We start from the raw sequence: 15686 nt of genomic DNA on the forward strand, positions 1-15686 counted from the left end.
AAAAAAAAAAAAAAACCTCTCACTAGGGATGTTTGCAAGAATTAGGAACCTCCCTGGAAATGAGAACAGATGCCACAGAAAATGATTTACATAATTAAAAGAAACATTGTACATTTTTTATGTTTGGCTAAAGGAGGTCTGATTTATATGTGTTGCTGACTTAACTGTCCTAGGGGGCCAGAAAAATATGACCTCTATCCCAACTCATTTTATTTGTTATTGCCTAAGGGAAGGGAAGCGCTTCCCAGCTGCAGAGAGACAGTAGCTTGGCAACCATATTTGTAAAAGAAAGGAAAATGTAGGGGTGTGACCCTGACAACAACAAAATTGTGAGGTGGCATCAGTTCCTGGTGCATGACATAAAAGTGGGAAGAGGGTACCTGAAAAATCTCAGAGGACAACCCTTTGTTGATGCAATACTGCTCTTAGTAGAGAGTTAATTTTTTTTTTTTTTTTTTTTTTTGTGGTGCTGGGGATTGAACCCAGGGCCTTATGTATAGAAGACAAGCACTCTACCAACTGAGCTAAATCCCCAGCTCATAAAGAGGTAATTCTAAGGAAACAAGGTTGTTTTTAAATATGTAGTATGCATTCACATACTTGGGCATTTTTTTTCTTTTATGCTAGCCTTAAGAAAACCAACAGTGGAAATTAAACAAAGTTTAATAAAAACAAGTGCATGTGGTCACCCATGCCGAAAAGAAGATAAAAAGGAAATTGCCCACTCTTGCAATTCTATTACTTCTAACATTGTGCATTCCAGCCAGCAACATGAACTGTATTATAACTGGCAAAAGAAGACTCTATATCCTACTAGACTATTTTAAAAAGGAGGAATAAAAATAGATAAATGCATTTAATAAATTGACTCAGCCATTCCTTGAAGCAAATGTTTGGTACTTCTGGGTTATGTGAAAAAATTTTAAAGAAAACTGACCTCGGCAATTATGTTTGGACTAGATTTCTGCTTAGAGGGTAAGAGGGAAACAAAGGAGGAATGAAATTAGAAAGATTAAAATGATCCTACCTGGATCCCTACTGGCTAGATTTGGCCACTTGCTCTCATAAAATAAAGATGGAAAAAGGAAAAGTGAATTTTGTGCATTTTTTCAAAAAGAGATTTTTAAATTGTAGATGTTCACAATACCTTTATGTTGTTTATTTAGTTTTTTTATGTGGTACTGGGGATCGAACTCATCAGTGCCTTAAGGGTGATAGGCAAGCCCTTTACCACTGATCTACAACCCCAACCCCCAAATTTGGTGCATTTTGATGAAACTGGGGAAAAGCAGCTAGATTGCTTCTCCTGGCTGCCCCACAGAAGCATTTACCATTTATAAAAACAAAAGCCAGGTGATATACATATGTAGATTTGCTTGGCTAACAGAGGGGACAAAATGGGAACAAAAGGCAGGAAATATCCATATTCAGTTTAATTAGCCTGTACTACACAGGCTGGGACAGGGATAGTCTCTATTCCCAGATTCTCTGTCAGGCCAGGAAGTTGAGGGAAGCCCCGAAAAACCAGCCTCTACCTCAGAGCAAAGCCTGTCCAAGGAAGGGACATCACCTTTGTCCTTGGAAAGACCCACAGAGCACTCCTAGGCACATTCCCACCCTGCTAAGTTGTTTATCTACAAATAACAGGACAGATCTGCTGCCCCAGGTGTCCCTGACTCAGTCAGGCTAGGTGGGGATCCATAGCAGCCCCCTAGCAGCCACCAATCAGCATGAGACAGGGATGCCAGATGATCCTCCCAGTAGTTTATGGTGTTGGGAAACCGAGTAGTTCAGCAGGAACTACTGAACCTTGGCTTAAACCAATCAGTTCAAATGAATCCCCCTCTTTTAGTAACCAATCACCCCTACCCAACTTGTTCCCGCCAGTGAATGTGCTAATCATGTTTTAGAGTTGTTATTTGATTTTCCCGCGGTGTGTGATGATTTGCTAAGAGATGCTATGATGTATGTGGGGGTCCCTGCCTTCTCCAAAGAGTGTATAAAACTGCTGCAAACCCTGGGCTCTGGGCCTCTCAGCGTCACCAGTTGCTGTGTGCGCACAGAGGACTGAGCTAGCTCGCAATAAACACCTCTTTGCTGTTTACATCCATCTTGGTCTCTGGTGGTCTTTTGGGGGTCCCGAATTCGAGCATAACAGCCCCTTAGCTTCCACTTGAGTTTAGAGGGGAGCTCCCAAGTTCAGTCCTTTTCAAAATGAGTTTTTATTTGGTATTGAAACACAGAACTTCCTCTTGTTGAAAGTGGTGATCTTTTCAAAGCTGACTTTGAGTAAAACCTATTGCCTAAGAATTTGACTCTGGAGCAGCAAGTGTTGTAGCCTAGTCTTTTCCTCTTAGAGCCAGAATCAGAGCCGCCAGGTAGCAGGTTGAGCAATTAACAGCTTTGAGGTCCTCTCAAATGTGGAAAGAGTTTTTTAATACCTTGAAACCTTGAAGAGGGGATTGGTTATGTAGATTTTGACATGTCCTTACAGTGCAATGCTATACAGCCTTTCCTAAGGATGAATTATTGCTCTGTGTTTTGACAAGGAAAGGAATTCAAAACAGAATATTTTGGTCTAGTGCATACCTGTGATCCCAGCAGTTCAGGAGGCTGAGGCAGGAGGGATCTCAAGTTCAAAGTCAGCCTCAGCAATTTAGGGAGGCACTGAACAACTCAGTGAGAACCTGTCTCTAGATAAAATATTTTAAAAGGGCTGGGGATGTGGCTCAGTGATTAAGCATCCCTGGGTTTAATGCCTGGCACCCCTGCCCCCCACCCCTCAAAACAAAAAACCCAGAACTTTTTGTTCTAATTTTTAAGTCATTATCATACAGTGCATAAAAGGAAACAAACAAACCTTTAAGTACAAATACCAAATTGCTAACAATATTTATGTCAGTGTAGGCATGATGATGTAGAAAGATTTCCAGTTTAGATGGTCCATGACTTCATATTCTTAAAATAATGTATTACTTTTTTATAATCTAAAAAAAATAAAGTCATTTGCATTTTGAAAAGAAAATCTCAAGAATTTCCAGTGGTGTTTTTTTTTTTTTTTTTTTTTTTTTTAACAAAGCAAACAGAGAAGAAAGGGGTTTTGTTGTACAGTATAATGATAAACCAGGCTTAATAGGAATGGGAAGCTTGGCATCCATTAGCAGGCAGATCGGAGTGCGCTACAAAGTCTAGCGAGGGCTTTCAGCATCTGCCAGGAACCTCTCTCCCCAGAGCTGTGCAACTTGAGCACCGCTGGCCGGGCCTTGTTCATTATATCTGCCAATTGTGTTTGGCCAACCTTCAGATTTTCTCAAGACTCCATTGTGTTCAGTGTTATCAGTTCTGGCGTTTCTTTTGGGCACTCTTGTGTGCTTGAACCCACCAACCATCACAACCATGTCCTTAGAGTGTATTTTATCCTCCTTACTCCTTCTGTGCCTGCTTTTGTTACTGTGTCCTTGACTCCTGGGTCCTTCCTTCCCACCATGAACTCTGCCCTATATTTCATTTCCAGATTGTCTTTTCTGCTGAAGGCACAAGGAATGACATTCTCACTTCTTTTTGAGTTTGCCATTTCTAGGTTCACATCTCTCCGAGCAAACACAGCATCTCTCTGAGCCACGGGTACAGTACATAAATATTCACAATAATCAAGTGTTGGGGCCAAGAGTGCAAAAGTTAGGTTGTGGCTGGATCTGAGCTTTTGGCCCCTCAGGTCATGGTAGGAATCTGATAGATACTATGTATCCTTTTTCCAGAAAAATGCACACTTTTGAAAAATTGTATGGACAATTCCAGGGATTTCACAAGCCATCTGAAGCCCATTAGTCCCCCAGAGATTTTTGTTTCCTTACATCCTTGCAACTGATGCATGTTATACTTTAGAATAGATAAGAAAAAATGAGTCCACTGAAAACTAGAATTCAACTAAGTAATAAAAAAAAAAAAAAAAAACAGGACTGGGGTTGTGGCTCAGTGGGAGAGCGTTCGCCTAGCATGTGTGAGGCCCTGGGTTCAACCCTCAGCACCACATAAAGATAAATAAATAAAATGAAGATATTGTGCCCAACTACAACTAAAAACTAAAATATTAAAAAAAATCTTTATAGCATTATTCACACTTCAGGCTACCTGGGGACATAGCAAACCGAAGATAAAAGACAAATTGGAGTCTTGTAGTTAATAGAACTAGAAGGAAGAACTTGTTTGTTAGTATGACTTTTGGCATATAGATATACAGCCAAATGAATTGTGCATTTTCTACTTTGGGTGGCTCTGAAACATTGGGAGTGAAGTCATTTAGATTTAGAAGCACGTATGTGCGCACACACGTGTGTGTAAGCAAGTGCACATATGTGAGTATGTATTTTAAGCAGCTCACAGAACTAGAATCTCAAATACAAAATTACGTATAAGAGGATGTGAGGGGAAAACAAAACAAAACAAAACAAGGGAGAGAAATGAGTTACAGTAGATGGGGTAGAGAGAGAAGATGGGAGGGGAGGGGAGGGGAGGGGGGATAGTAGAGGGTAGGAAAGGTAGCAGAATACAACAGTTACTAATAGGGCATTATGTAAAAATGTGGATGTGTAACCGACGTGATACTGCAATCTGTATACAGGGTAAAAATGGGAGTTCATAACCCACTTGAATCAAATGTATGAAAGATGATATGTCAAGAGCTTTGTAATGTTTTGAACAACCAATAAAAATAAATAAATAAAAAATAAAAAAAAAAGAAAAGAAAGGATTTCATCTTCAGATTTTTCTTTTGTCTTTCCTTTTGACATTATGGACACTAACATTTTAATGTTGCTGGTCCTTTTCCAGGGTGGACGAGTTTCATTTATACCATATCTGGAGATGTGTATATTGGTAAGTTATAAGTATATCATTTTGGCTTCAACTGCAACTTAATTTAAACTACTAAAGGGATAAATGGTAGATTGAAACTATTTTGTATAATCAAATACACCAGCCCTCTCTACATTCCCAGCATAGGTACAGTCACAGCAGGGTGCTCACAGTTCCAGAATTTTCAATGAGGGAGAATATGAATACCATTCGTGACATAGCCATTTTCTGTGGTCTCTGTGCAGACAAGAGGTCCAGGCATGATTATGTGTGTTATCATCTCACTAAGAAGAGGTTGGCAACCTCCATACTATAAGGAGATGCAGCTGTAATACACTCCCCTAGGAGCAGGAATCTATCTCCTCAGAGGTGAAAAAAGGTGAATTAGCAGTCCCAGGTGCCTCTGAAGTATCTCAAAGTGAGTTTTCTCCTATTCTAAGGGTTGTGTATTGTATAGCTTGTTGAGTCTTTTTAAAAAGGGACATTTGAGAACTAATTAACTCTCATTTTTTACATGAGGAATGTGAAATCTAAAGGAAGTTATTTAACTTGCCAAGGGTACATTGGTAGACCTGGGACCAGAACCAAGGCAGGAAATGGTTGTAGCAGATGCTGTCAGTGCAGAACCCATAGCCCTGGGGCTGTATATCCTCAGTATCTACTGATCAACTTCCAGTGGCCAGTATCTATGCCACTTTCTCTCAAACCCTGGAAGGCTGCTCTGCCCCAGACAGGCAGGTTGAAAGTTCTGGAGAATGAATACTCTGAAAGTTACCTGGGTCCTCAGGTAGAATAATCCAGAAGCCTTTGTGAGAGAACTTTTCCTAAAGTTTCCTGGTGGGAGTGTTCCCCATGACTCGCCCTTCATTGTCTGCCTTCTGTTCCTGTCTAACCCTTCTGGACTGTTGTTCCCTGGAATCAAATAAACTTATTGCACCAGAATATTCATCTCTAGCTGTGCTTTTGGGAATATCCCAAAGAGAATCAAGTTCTCGTTTTCTGCTTCTCATCCCTGTGAACAATGATGGTTGGGGAGGATCCCAAGGTGCAGGCCAAGAATCCCCATTTCTGAGACCCTCTTGGGTCGGATCCTCTCCACCTGCCTCCTGCAGGTGCCCATAATGAACTTCCAGGGGCCCTAACATGGCCACCTCTTTGGGCAATACATTGTAGCTCCAGGATAGCTGGCTTGCTAACATCATCTGCTCAGAGCTACAAGGCTACACCCAGAGCTAGTTTAAAGCATTATTTTTTTTTCTTGGTCCCAGGGATTGAACCCAGTAGTGCTTAACCCTAAGCCATATTCCCAGCCCTTTTTTATTTTTATTTTTATTTTTTTAATTTTGAGACTCAGTCTTGCTAAGTTGCTTAGGGCCTTGCTAAGTTGCTAAGGCTGGGAATGTGAACTCATGATCCTCCTGCCTCAGCCTTCCTTTGTTTGGTACTAGAGATTGAACTCAAAAGTACTCGACCTCTGAGCCACGTCCCTAGCCCTATTTTGTCTCACTGAGTTGTTTAGCACCTTGCCTTTGCTGAGGCTGGCTTTGAACTTGGGATCTTTCTGCCTCAGCCTTCTGAGCTGCTGGGATTACAAGTGTGTGCCACCATGCTTGGCTAAGCCGTGCTTTATATTTTCCAAAAAGAGTGCTCAATTATCTACAAGTTTTCTTCTGGAAATAACAGTATTTTGAACTTATTCCTAATATGGTGTAGGTGGACTTGATTCCTCTTTCACTGAACAGCAGTTCAATTAAGGGTCAGAAGCAAAATTCATTTATTTTAGCATTCAAGAAAGTATGAAAATAATCTAGTATTGTATATAAATCCCTGTGCACATACATTAAGCTATATTAACCACCTGGAAGAGATGAAATTCATTTATTTTTATAATCTTCTGAATATCCTGATAATTCCCTAATACTTTGTAAAAATGTAAAAAAATAAAATGGAAGTGGTATCCCTGATTTATGATTTCAAGACCAACAAAATAATCTGCATAAATGGAACGTAATAAAGAAAGCACATGAATTCTAAGGAGGATTCTAGAAATATTTATGTGGAATAAGAAAAAGCAGGAGAAAGCAAACTTTCTATAAAGGACCAGACAACAAATATTTTCATCTCTGTGAGCCACAAAATAGTCTCAGTTGTGACTACTCAGCCCTGCCAGGAGGCACAAAATCAGCCATAGGCAATAACACATACAAATATATACAATAAAATTTTATGTAAAATTTGTGTATTTTTCATATGTCATCAAATACAATTTTTAAATTTCTTCCAACCATTTAAAAAGGTAAAGACCTTTCCTAGCCTATTGGCTCTACAATTGATTTTGGTTTTAATGTCATTGTGAAGGATAAAGGGGAGAAAAATTAAAAAGTAATCTTCAAAATCTATTTTAATCCATTGTTACAGTCTTGTTTCCTGAGAGACCTTTAGTTCCAGAAATTAATGCATGAAAAGCTCTGTACTTCTCAGGGTGAGAGTGCCACTTATTATTGTTTTTTTCTTATTTATTTCTTATTTTTAAAAAATTGTCTTATTTTATCCACTTATTTTCCTCGAGGTGAGGCAGGATTTTTCTGAGTCGTCTCTGATCACTGGCCTGATTCCCATTTGTGACCATGGGCCACAAGTGCAAAACATCTGGCAAGAAATAGGGTTGTGTGGCCAGGTGCAGTGGTGCACACCTGTAATCCCAGTGGTTTGGAAGCCTGACACAGGAGGATCATGAGTTCAAAGCCAGCCTCAGCAAAAGCGAGGCCCTAAGCAAATCAATGAGACTGTCTCTAAATAAAATACAAAATAGGGCTGGGGGTGCTGGGGTTGTAGCTCAGTGGCAGAGCACTTGCCTTGCACATGTGAGGCACTGGGTTTGATCCTCAGCACCACATAAAAATAAATAAACAAAATAAAGATATTGTGTCCATGTATAACTAAAAAAATATATATATTGAAAAAAATAGGGCTGAGGATGTGGTTCAGCGGTCAAGTGCCCCTGAGTTCAATCTTGGTATCCAACCCCCACCGTCCCCCATCCCTCTGCAAAAAAAAAAAAAAAAAAAAATGAAAAGAAAAAGAAATAGGGTGTGGTTTGTAGTCTTGGAGTGAAGTTGCATCTATCCAGAGTAAGCGGGACCATGGACAGAATCCAGCTCACAAAACTACCTCTTAGGACTCTGCTTGAATTAATGAGAAACCCCATTTGAATTTTATCTCATTTGAATTTTATAAGGACCTCATTTGAATTTTACCTCCTTCCCTTCTTCTTACCCAATCTCTAATAGGGGTGTTAAAAAAAAGAGTCAAGAACAAATCACCAAGAAAAGAAACAGCAAAACAGAAAGAGCTATTGAATGTGTTCTGACTTATAAAATTTATATAGAATCTAGAAAATGCTTTTTTATTTTACTGTCTTGATTTTATCTTGCTTATAAAACTAGATTGGCACCAGCCAACTACAGATGGCAGGAACTGATAAGCAAGTAATTGTTCTTTTTGAAATGTTAAAAAGCACCTCCATTCTGTTGAAGTAGGTGTGATAAATATGGGCTTGGGGAAGTACTGGGGAATGAATTCTACCAAATTATGCTATGTCCATGTACAAATATACCACAATGATTTCCCATTTTATTTACATGTGTGTGTGTGTGTATATATATATATATATATATATATATATATATATAGAAATAATTAAAATAATAATAGAAGGACAACCAGTAGACTAGAGCAGGTAGATCAAAAGGATAGAGGCGGGAGGGAAAGAGAAGGTACTGAGGAAGGAGATTGAGCAAATTATGTTATGTGAATATACAGCTTTGATATAATGAATCCCATTATGATGTATAATTATACCAATAAAAATAAATGTAAAAATAATTAGTGTATTAAGCTGCAGTAAAATAGGCTGCAATTTGGGTTGGGAAAATAATCTGGGGAGACTTCACAAAGTAGAAATTTAAGAAGGCTCTTAAAAGTGTTCATTGATCCCAGGGACTCAAGAGGCTGAGGCAGGAGGATCACAAGTTCAAACAGTCTCATCAACTTAGTGAAGCCCTAAGCAACTCTTCAAGATCCTGTTTCTCAAAATAAAATATAAAAAGGCCTGGGGGTGTGGCTCATTGGTAAAGTACCCCTGAGTTCAATCCCCAGTAACAACAGCAACAACAACAAAAAAGTATTGATACAGAACTACTTAAAAATAGACATTGGTACATTTAGTTTGACTGTAAACAGATGCAGTTTTGAATGATGGGAAAGAGTGGACTCTACTTGTCAAGGTGAGTCACACATTTTAAAGTTCAAGGTAAGTACAGTGAGATCATTTAACTGTCTTCTAATAACACCCTGAAGAAAAGGTGTTAACAGAGGTAATATAAGATGAATAAAATTAGCACTTTCTTACTATATTCAAGATTCATTTGAAAGTATCCATGGTATGCTTTTCAAGGCTTTTTGTAAATTTTGATACACTTGCTTTCTTTAACGTTGGAAAAGCTTTCTAAGTCAACTGTTGCCTTTGACGACAGTCTCTTATTGAGGCAAAAAGTCCTTTGACCATCACCTCAGTTGGATTCTGTGCAGAATGTGATAAAAAGAAAAAAATCAAAAGAATGTAAAAACTGTATGGTCAGAAAACTAATAGATCCCAGAGGTACTACTACTGAACCCCTTCCCTGCAGCTATGATGAAAATTACACATTAATGCAGAGATCAAAAGGGTGAAAGAGTTTGTGTGTCATGTCCTTGAAGCTTGCTCTGGTTTTATCAGTTTGAATGCCAGTGCCCTAAAAGGACCAATATCAAGTATAATGTTGGTGCTGAGAAAAAGGCATTTAGAAATCTAAAAACATTTATCTGTGGTACTGAAATGACAGCTAACTGGCTTACAAAGGCAGAATGGTCCCACTTAAACTTAGTTGGTATTCAACCTTTGGTTCCTAATTCTGAGTGGTATTAAGAAACTTGACATGGTCCTTGGATATTACAATAAAAGTGGGCAAGCACACATATATACCAGAAGTGCTCTTAATTGACCTCCACTTACTCAATTAACTGGATTGACCGGTGCTCTTGCATTCCATAGTGAATACTGTGAGGGATGTACTCACAGCCAGGATGATCAGGTCTTTCCACCAGCTGAGCTGTACTGGACTTCAAGGCAGTTGTGTTTGTTCTCCACTTGTTTGTGCCAGTTGCACCACTAATTGCAACTATGTAATTTAATTAGTATGTAAATCAAAGAAATAAATGTGAAAAGAGAGATGGTATTCTAGAAAGACTAAGTTAGGTGCTTTGTAAAAGTAATTTGCTGAAGAAAATGCCTTCAAATCAATATGAATGAGACAGATGGCAAAGATTAGGGAAAACTGTAATAATCCAGAAGGATTTAGGTGATGCCACATGGGTATGTCTTACAAAGAAAGACAATGCTTCAATCCAGTCAGTAGACCCATTTTAGCTGTATACATAAAAATTAAAAAACTAATGCACATTTACACTTCAATTTAAAATGAAATGTTTAAGGAAGTTTCTGTTTTTTGATTAACAGTCTTGGTTGTATCAGATAAGGGCTCTTCAACTATATACATAAAATTAGTGGTGTCAAAATATGATGGAAGTACTAGAATTTGTGGGACACAGAGTAAGTGGGATAGCAGTTCTCATAAAGAGAAGAAAAAGAAAAGGACCAGATGGCATATACAGAAGGGATGTACAGCAGTTAATGGCACTTTTTTTTAATAAAAGAATTTTTTAGGGGCTGGGGTTGTGGCTCAGTGGTAGAGTGCTTGCCTAGCATGTGTGAGGTCCTGGGTTCGATTCTTAGCACCACATATAAATAAAATAAAGGTCCATTGACAACTAAAAAAAATTTAAAAAAGAATTTTTTAGTTGTAGATGGACACAATACATTTATTTATTTATTTATTTATTTATTTATTTATTTATTTATATGCAGTGCTGAGAATCAAACCCAGTACCTCACTCATGCTAGGCAAGTGCTCTACCACTGAGCTACAATCCCAGCACCAGCACTGAGTTTAAAATAGATTTTCAAGTATTTTTGCTCTTTTATGATGGTTTAGGTAAAAAATTTGCAATTAAATCATCTTCGGCTAAATTTTCCCTAACTATCCTATTAGATTGAACATTCTTTGGCACAGATTCCCAATGGAAACTATTTATTATCTGATTTGGCCCTATTTATAATTGAAAGTAATCAGAAACAATAAGATGTATTTCCTTTGAGACCAATTTTAGGTTCAGGAGATAACTAGATTGGGAAAAATATCATAGAAATGACCTAGAAATGAAGATGAAATCAGTCTTTGCCTTCTATGACCCCTTGTTTTAAGCCTTTCATGTAACAATGCAGAAGCTAGAGGTACATTTAGAATTATTACAGTGGAAACCTGACTCCAGTGTCTATAAGAAAGGTCTACCTTAGGGTGAAACATTTTGAATGGCCTCTCCAGTATCGACACTTTCATACATCAGCAGGGAGCACGGGCAGAAGTCGCACCCCATGTAAAGTTAGGATTAGAGCCCTTCAGACAGCTCAATTCTTGGTTTCTAAATTAAGATTTCCTCACAAATCAGTGAGCACTGCAGTAGAGCAAGCCACCCTGATAAGGGGTGCAGAGAAATACCAACTCGGTATTTCGAGTGCTGTCTCTTGTCAGCTCACTCCATTAACGCATAGCAAAGGAGTTTATAAACTATTTTGGACTATGTATCATGAAACATGCTATATGACAAACTTACGGGCCAGAAAGGAACCACACGGGCAATGGGGGCTATATATGAATAAGTTGAAAATAAAGACATGGTTCATTGCTCCCAGGGGATCTCAATAAAACACACCTAATAAAATGCTGCTCCACATCACAGTTAAAAATATCATCCAAATTTAAATGAGGTTCTTCTTTAATTCCCAGACTTTTCTTTTATTGCCAAATCTAAAGCCAGCCTCCATTTCTGTCATTCTAGAAGCATGTTTGAGCAATGGTGGGAGGTCCACAGTTTCCCCAGAAATGTTCCTGCATTACCTTCCCACTGTCTGTCCTCTTGTCTAGAATTCCCCTTTTCCTGACTTTGCTTCTTGCAGGTTTATCCTAGTTCTGAAGAGCTCTGTTCAAGTGTTATCTCCTCCACAATGAATTTCTGGGGTCCCTAGACCTGAATGAGCCCTGCAGCCCCTGTTTTCACAATCAACTTTTTTGTTACCTTGAAAAGTCAATTTTATTTGTTCTTTCAATACAGTCAATACAGAAGGAATGAAAACTTATCTATCCTGAAGATACAGCACTTAGAATAGGGTCCTGTTCATAGTTCAATAGCTATTATTCAATAGCTATCTAATTTTTTTTATTTTTCAGTCGAATTATTATCTGATTATTTAGTGTATGTATTTTGTTTGCTCCAATGAGATTTTTGGTTTTTCTATCAGGGATTGAACCCAGGGGCACTTTACCACTGAGCTACATGCCCAGCCCTTTTTATTTATTTTTGAGACAGGGTCTCACTGAGTTACTTAGGGCCTCACTAAGTTGCTAAGACTGGCATTGAATTTGCAATTCTCCTGCCTCAGCCTCCAGAGTCACTAGGATTACATGTGTGTGCCACCGCACTCAATCCTAATGAGATTTTTAATTATTTGTAAGCAAGAAGTCTGCTTTGCACATTTTGTATTTTCCCATGATACTAGGCAATTGTAGGTACTCAGTAAACATTGCATTGAAATGAATTAATGATGGAATTTGATAATTTTCCTAGGTATGATTACTTTTTCTGGGGTTTATAATTTTCCCAAGGAAACACTTTTAGGAACATATAATGCCAAGGACTTTGCTTATCCATTGAACTATAAATGGAAACACAATGCAGGACTCACTTCCCTGTTCTCATCTATATTGAAAAGCAACCAGTTTCAGACTTTGGTAGTGTCAAATCTACCTGATCAAGAGGTTTGAGGAGATCCCTAAGTCTGTTATTTTGGAAATTAAAACTAATATGGTACTAAATGGTTGCCCAAATGTGCAATCATGGGATAAATGTTCTATAATAAGTCTTAAAGTTAGTGGGTCATCTTTTTTTTTTTTATTTTGTAGGGCCTGATGATGCTCAACAGAAAATAGAACCTCATCACACAGCAGTGCTTGGAGAAGGTGACAGTGTCCAGGTGGAGAATAAGGTACGTATTAGAAATCTTTACTTTTCTTAACTTGTACTTCCTGCTAGTTTCTAGGAAAATACTTCAATCTATTTATTTATTTACTTACTTACTTATCTATTTATTTATTTATTTTTATGTGGTGCTGAGGATCGAACCCAGGGGCCTTGCACGTGCTACTGCTGAGCCACGACCCCAGCCCTCCTTCAATCTCTAGTATAGCTGGAAATTTTTCTTTATTCCTGGGAGAGTAAATTATGCCACAAATTTATCAATCCCTTTCATTAATTTATGCTATTTTTTATCCATTTATTTTAAAGTTTCATGTATGTTGAATTCCTTATCTTCAGGAATCATACGAACCCCCCCTCTTGTTTGAACCTGGAGGCATCTTTGTTGTCTTTAATTTTTGTCCTTTGTAAAACTGGTTTATTTTGCTTTTAGCATAAGTAAAAATGATTTGGCCCTCTAGAAGTGTAAATATTGACCTGCACGCATACTCACATAGAGCCATTTGAAAATAATCCCCATTTGGAATTGAAGGGGCCATGGGATGTATTTCATCTCCTTTTTTGATGATTCTCTGTTTTATCAGTAAAGGTTAATATTTTAAAGGTCCCGAGAGGTATTTTGTCCAGGTTGCCAAGCTTCTTATGTCTATTTCATTCCATTGAGTGGCTCGCTCACCTTCTTGTGAGTCTGTTAATGCAATGGGATGGCTTTGGGTCACTCTAATAGAAAAGATTAAAGAGACAATTGTGCAAAAGCTTCTGAAAAGATGAGTTTTGAGAAGTAGAAATGAGAACTATTTCAGTGTGCCAGTGACTGATAGAGAGGTAGTGTGACTCATTTCTGACCCCCGACCCTTGTCGTACAGAGTGTAATGGATTTTAGGAATTATCATATCTTAGCCCACCTTCCTGGAAGTCACTTTCTGCTGCTTTCCTCATTTGCAGCACCTCCATGAACTGTAAAGTAAATAGGAGAAAAATCTCATGAGCACCAGAAAGAATGCATATCTCAGAAACAATGCCCTGTAATGTTAGGTCAAACCATATGAAATTGCCATTTTTGACCTACAAAAATGTACTCTCACATATTTCACTCCAATTCAGAAAAGAGGCATGAAAACTTATACATGGGCCAGAATCTACTGATGTCAGATTAGCTTGCAATATTATTTAACTTAGCAACCTCATTTCTTTGCAGATAATAAAGATTTAGAAGGTAAAATGGAACACCAGGAAGAAATGATGAGGGGAGTCAGAGCCCAGGGGACAACTGGGATAGAAAGGAATTAGCTAAAAATCATCAATGCATGGGAAAGCAGCACTCCTGGTTCAAAGAACTATTCTGCCATTGTTCTGTGTATAAGCTATAGCCTGCACCATCCAAACCTTAGAAAGATTTCTATCTAAAAAATGTTTTTTAAAAATTAGCATTTAAAGAGTGTATGTTCTATCCACAGGAGAGTAGAAATTTCCCCCTAGATAACATCAGGAAAGGGATTGTAAAGATTTGAATCTTGGCTTTGCCACTTGCTTGTTATGACACTTTAGTGGGCTGGGGTTGTGGCTTAGCAGTGCACCTAGCACGTATGAGGCACTGGGTTCAATCCTCAGCACCACATATAAATAAATAAAAAATAAAGGTATGTATCATGACAACTTACAATTTAAAAAATTTTAAAAATTGAAATAAGGGGCTGGGGTTGTGACTCAGTGGTAGAGTGCTTGCCTAGCATGTTCGAGGCCATGGGTTCGAGCCTCAGCACCACATAATTAATTAATTAATTAAGTAAAAGATATAAAAAATTGAAATAACTGAGGCCAACTGCAGAGATTGTTAAGAATATTTGGAATGATCTAAGAGTCTATTTATATCTAGCACAGGGGTCAGTAAATGATGTGTACTAGGCCAAATCCAAATATGTCTTCATAAATAAAGTTTTATTGTATCACAGTCACATCTATTCTTTTCTGTATAGTCTATGGATTCTGTCACACCATAAAGGTAGAATTGAGTTGCTGTGTTCCCACAAAACCTAAAATTATCTGGCCTTTACAGAGAAAGCTTGCCAATCCTTGGTATAATATATTGGAGGTGCCCAAAAATGGTAGCTGGAGAGTTTTCTGATCCAAATACCTCATTTAACAGATACTTATATCACATACATGTTATATCATAAGGATCTATACATACCCTACCTAGGCTTGAAGGCAATTTCTACAGCTAAAAAAAGTCCCAAAGGGACCCTGACTCAGTCAGGCTATAAGCCAGGTTTATCTTCAAACTTCATCTCAGCATCATGCCCTTGGTTAACAGTGATGGGGAAAGTTTCCTCTAGAGGGGCCAATCTCTAGGACAGGAAAGGAGGGCAAGACAAGAACAATGTATAAAACCATGCCTTCTCTCTATCAGGTTCCTTTCCTCCATCTCAGCCTTTATTTGCCCAATCTCAGGCTAACACATGTCAGCCTGTAGGGACCCTTCTTGGCCATTATTCTGCAGTCTGTTGTAGCAGAAAGAATTGCAGGGGGCTTGGTTTATGATAGATTTAAGAGTCTTCTGGCCACACCCTTTGACTTCCTAGAGAAAGCCCAAACCACAATGGTTTCAAAACAAACTTAGATTTTTCAGAGTTCTTAGAGAT

The 15686-nt window shown here is 38.3% G+C and overlaps 1 protein-coding gene across 2 annotated transcripts in view; it reads left to right on the top strand.

Annotated features, from left to right (window-relative positions):
• The window catches only part of Pir (pirin), a 103968-nt gene that overhangs the window by 75339 nt on the left and 12943 nt on the right, over positions 1–15686 (top strand). For both annotated transcript variants that reach the window (XM_026396730.2, XM_026396729.2), the window contains exons 7-8: positions 4831–4875; positions 12972–13054. In XM_026396730.2, coding sequence (XP_026252515.1) covers positions 4831–4875; positions 12972–13054 — 128 coding nt within the window. The remainder of the gene's footprint in view (positions 1–4830; positions 4876–12971; positions 13055–15686) is intronic.

This window comes from Urocitellus parryii, chromosome X (genome assembly GCF_045843805.1).
Source record: "Urocitellus parryii isolate mUroPar1 chromosome X, mUroPar1.hap1, whole genome shotgun sequence".
Classification (NCBI taxonomy): domain Eukaryota; kingdom Metazoa; phylum Chordata; class Mammalia; order Rodentia; family Sciuridae; genus Urocitellus; species Urocitellus parryii.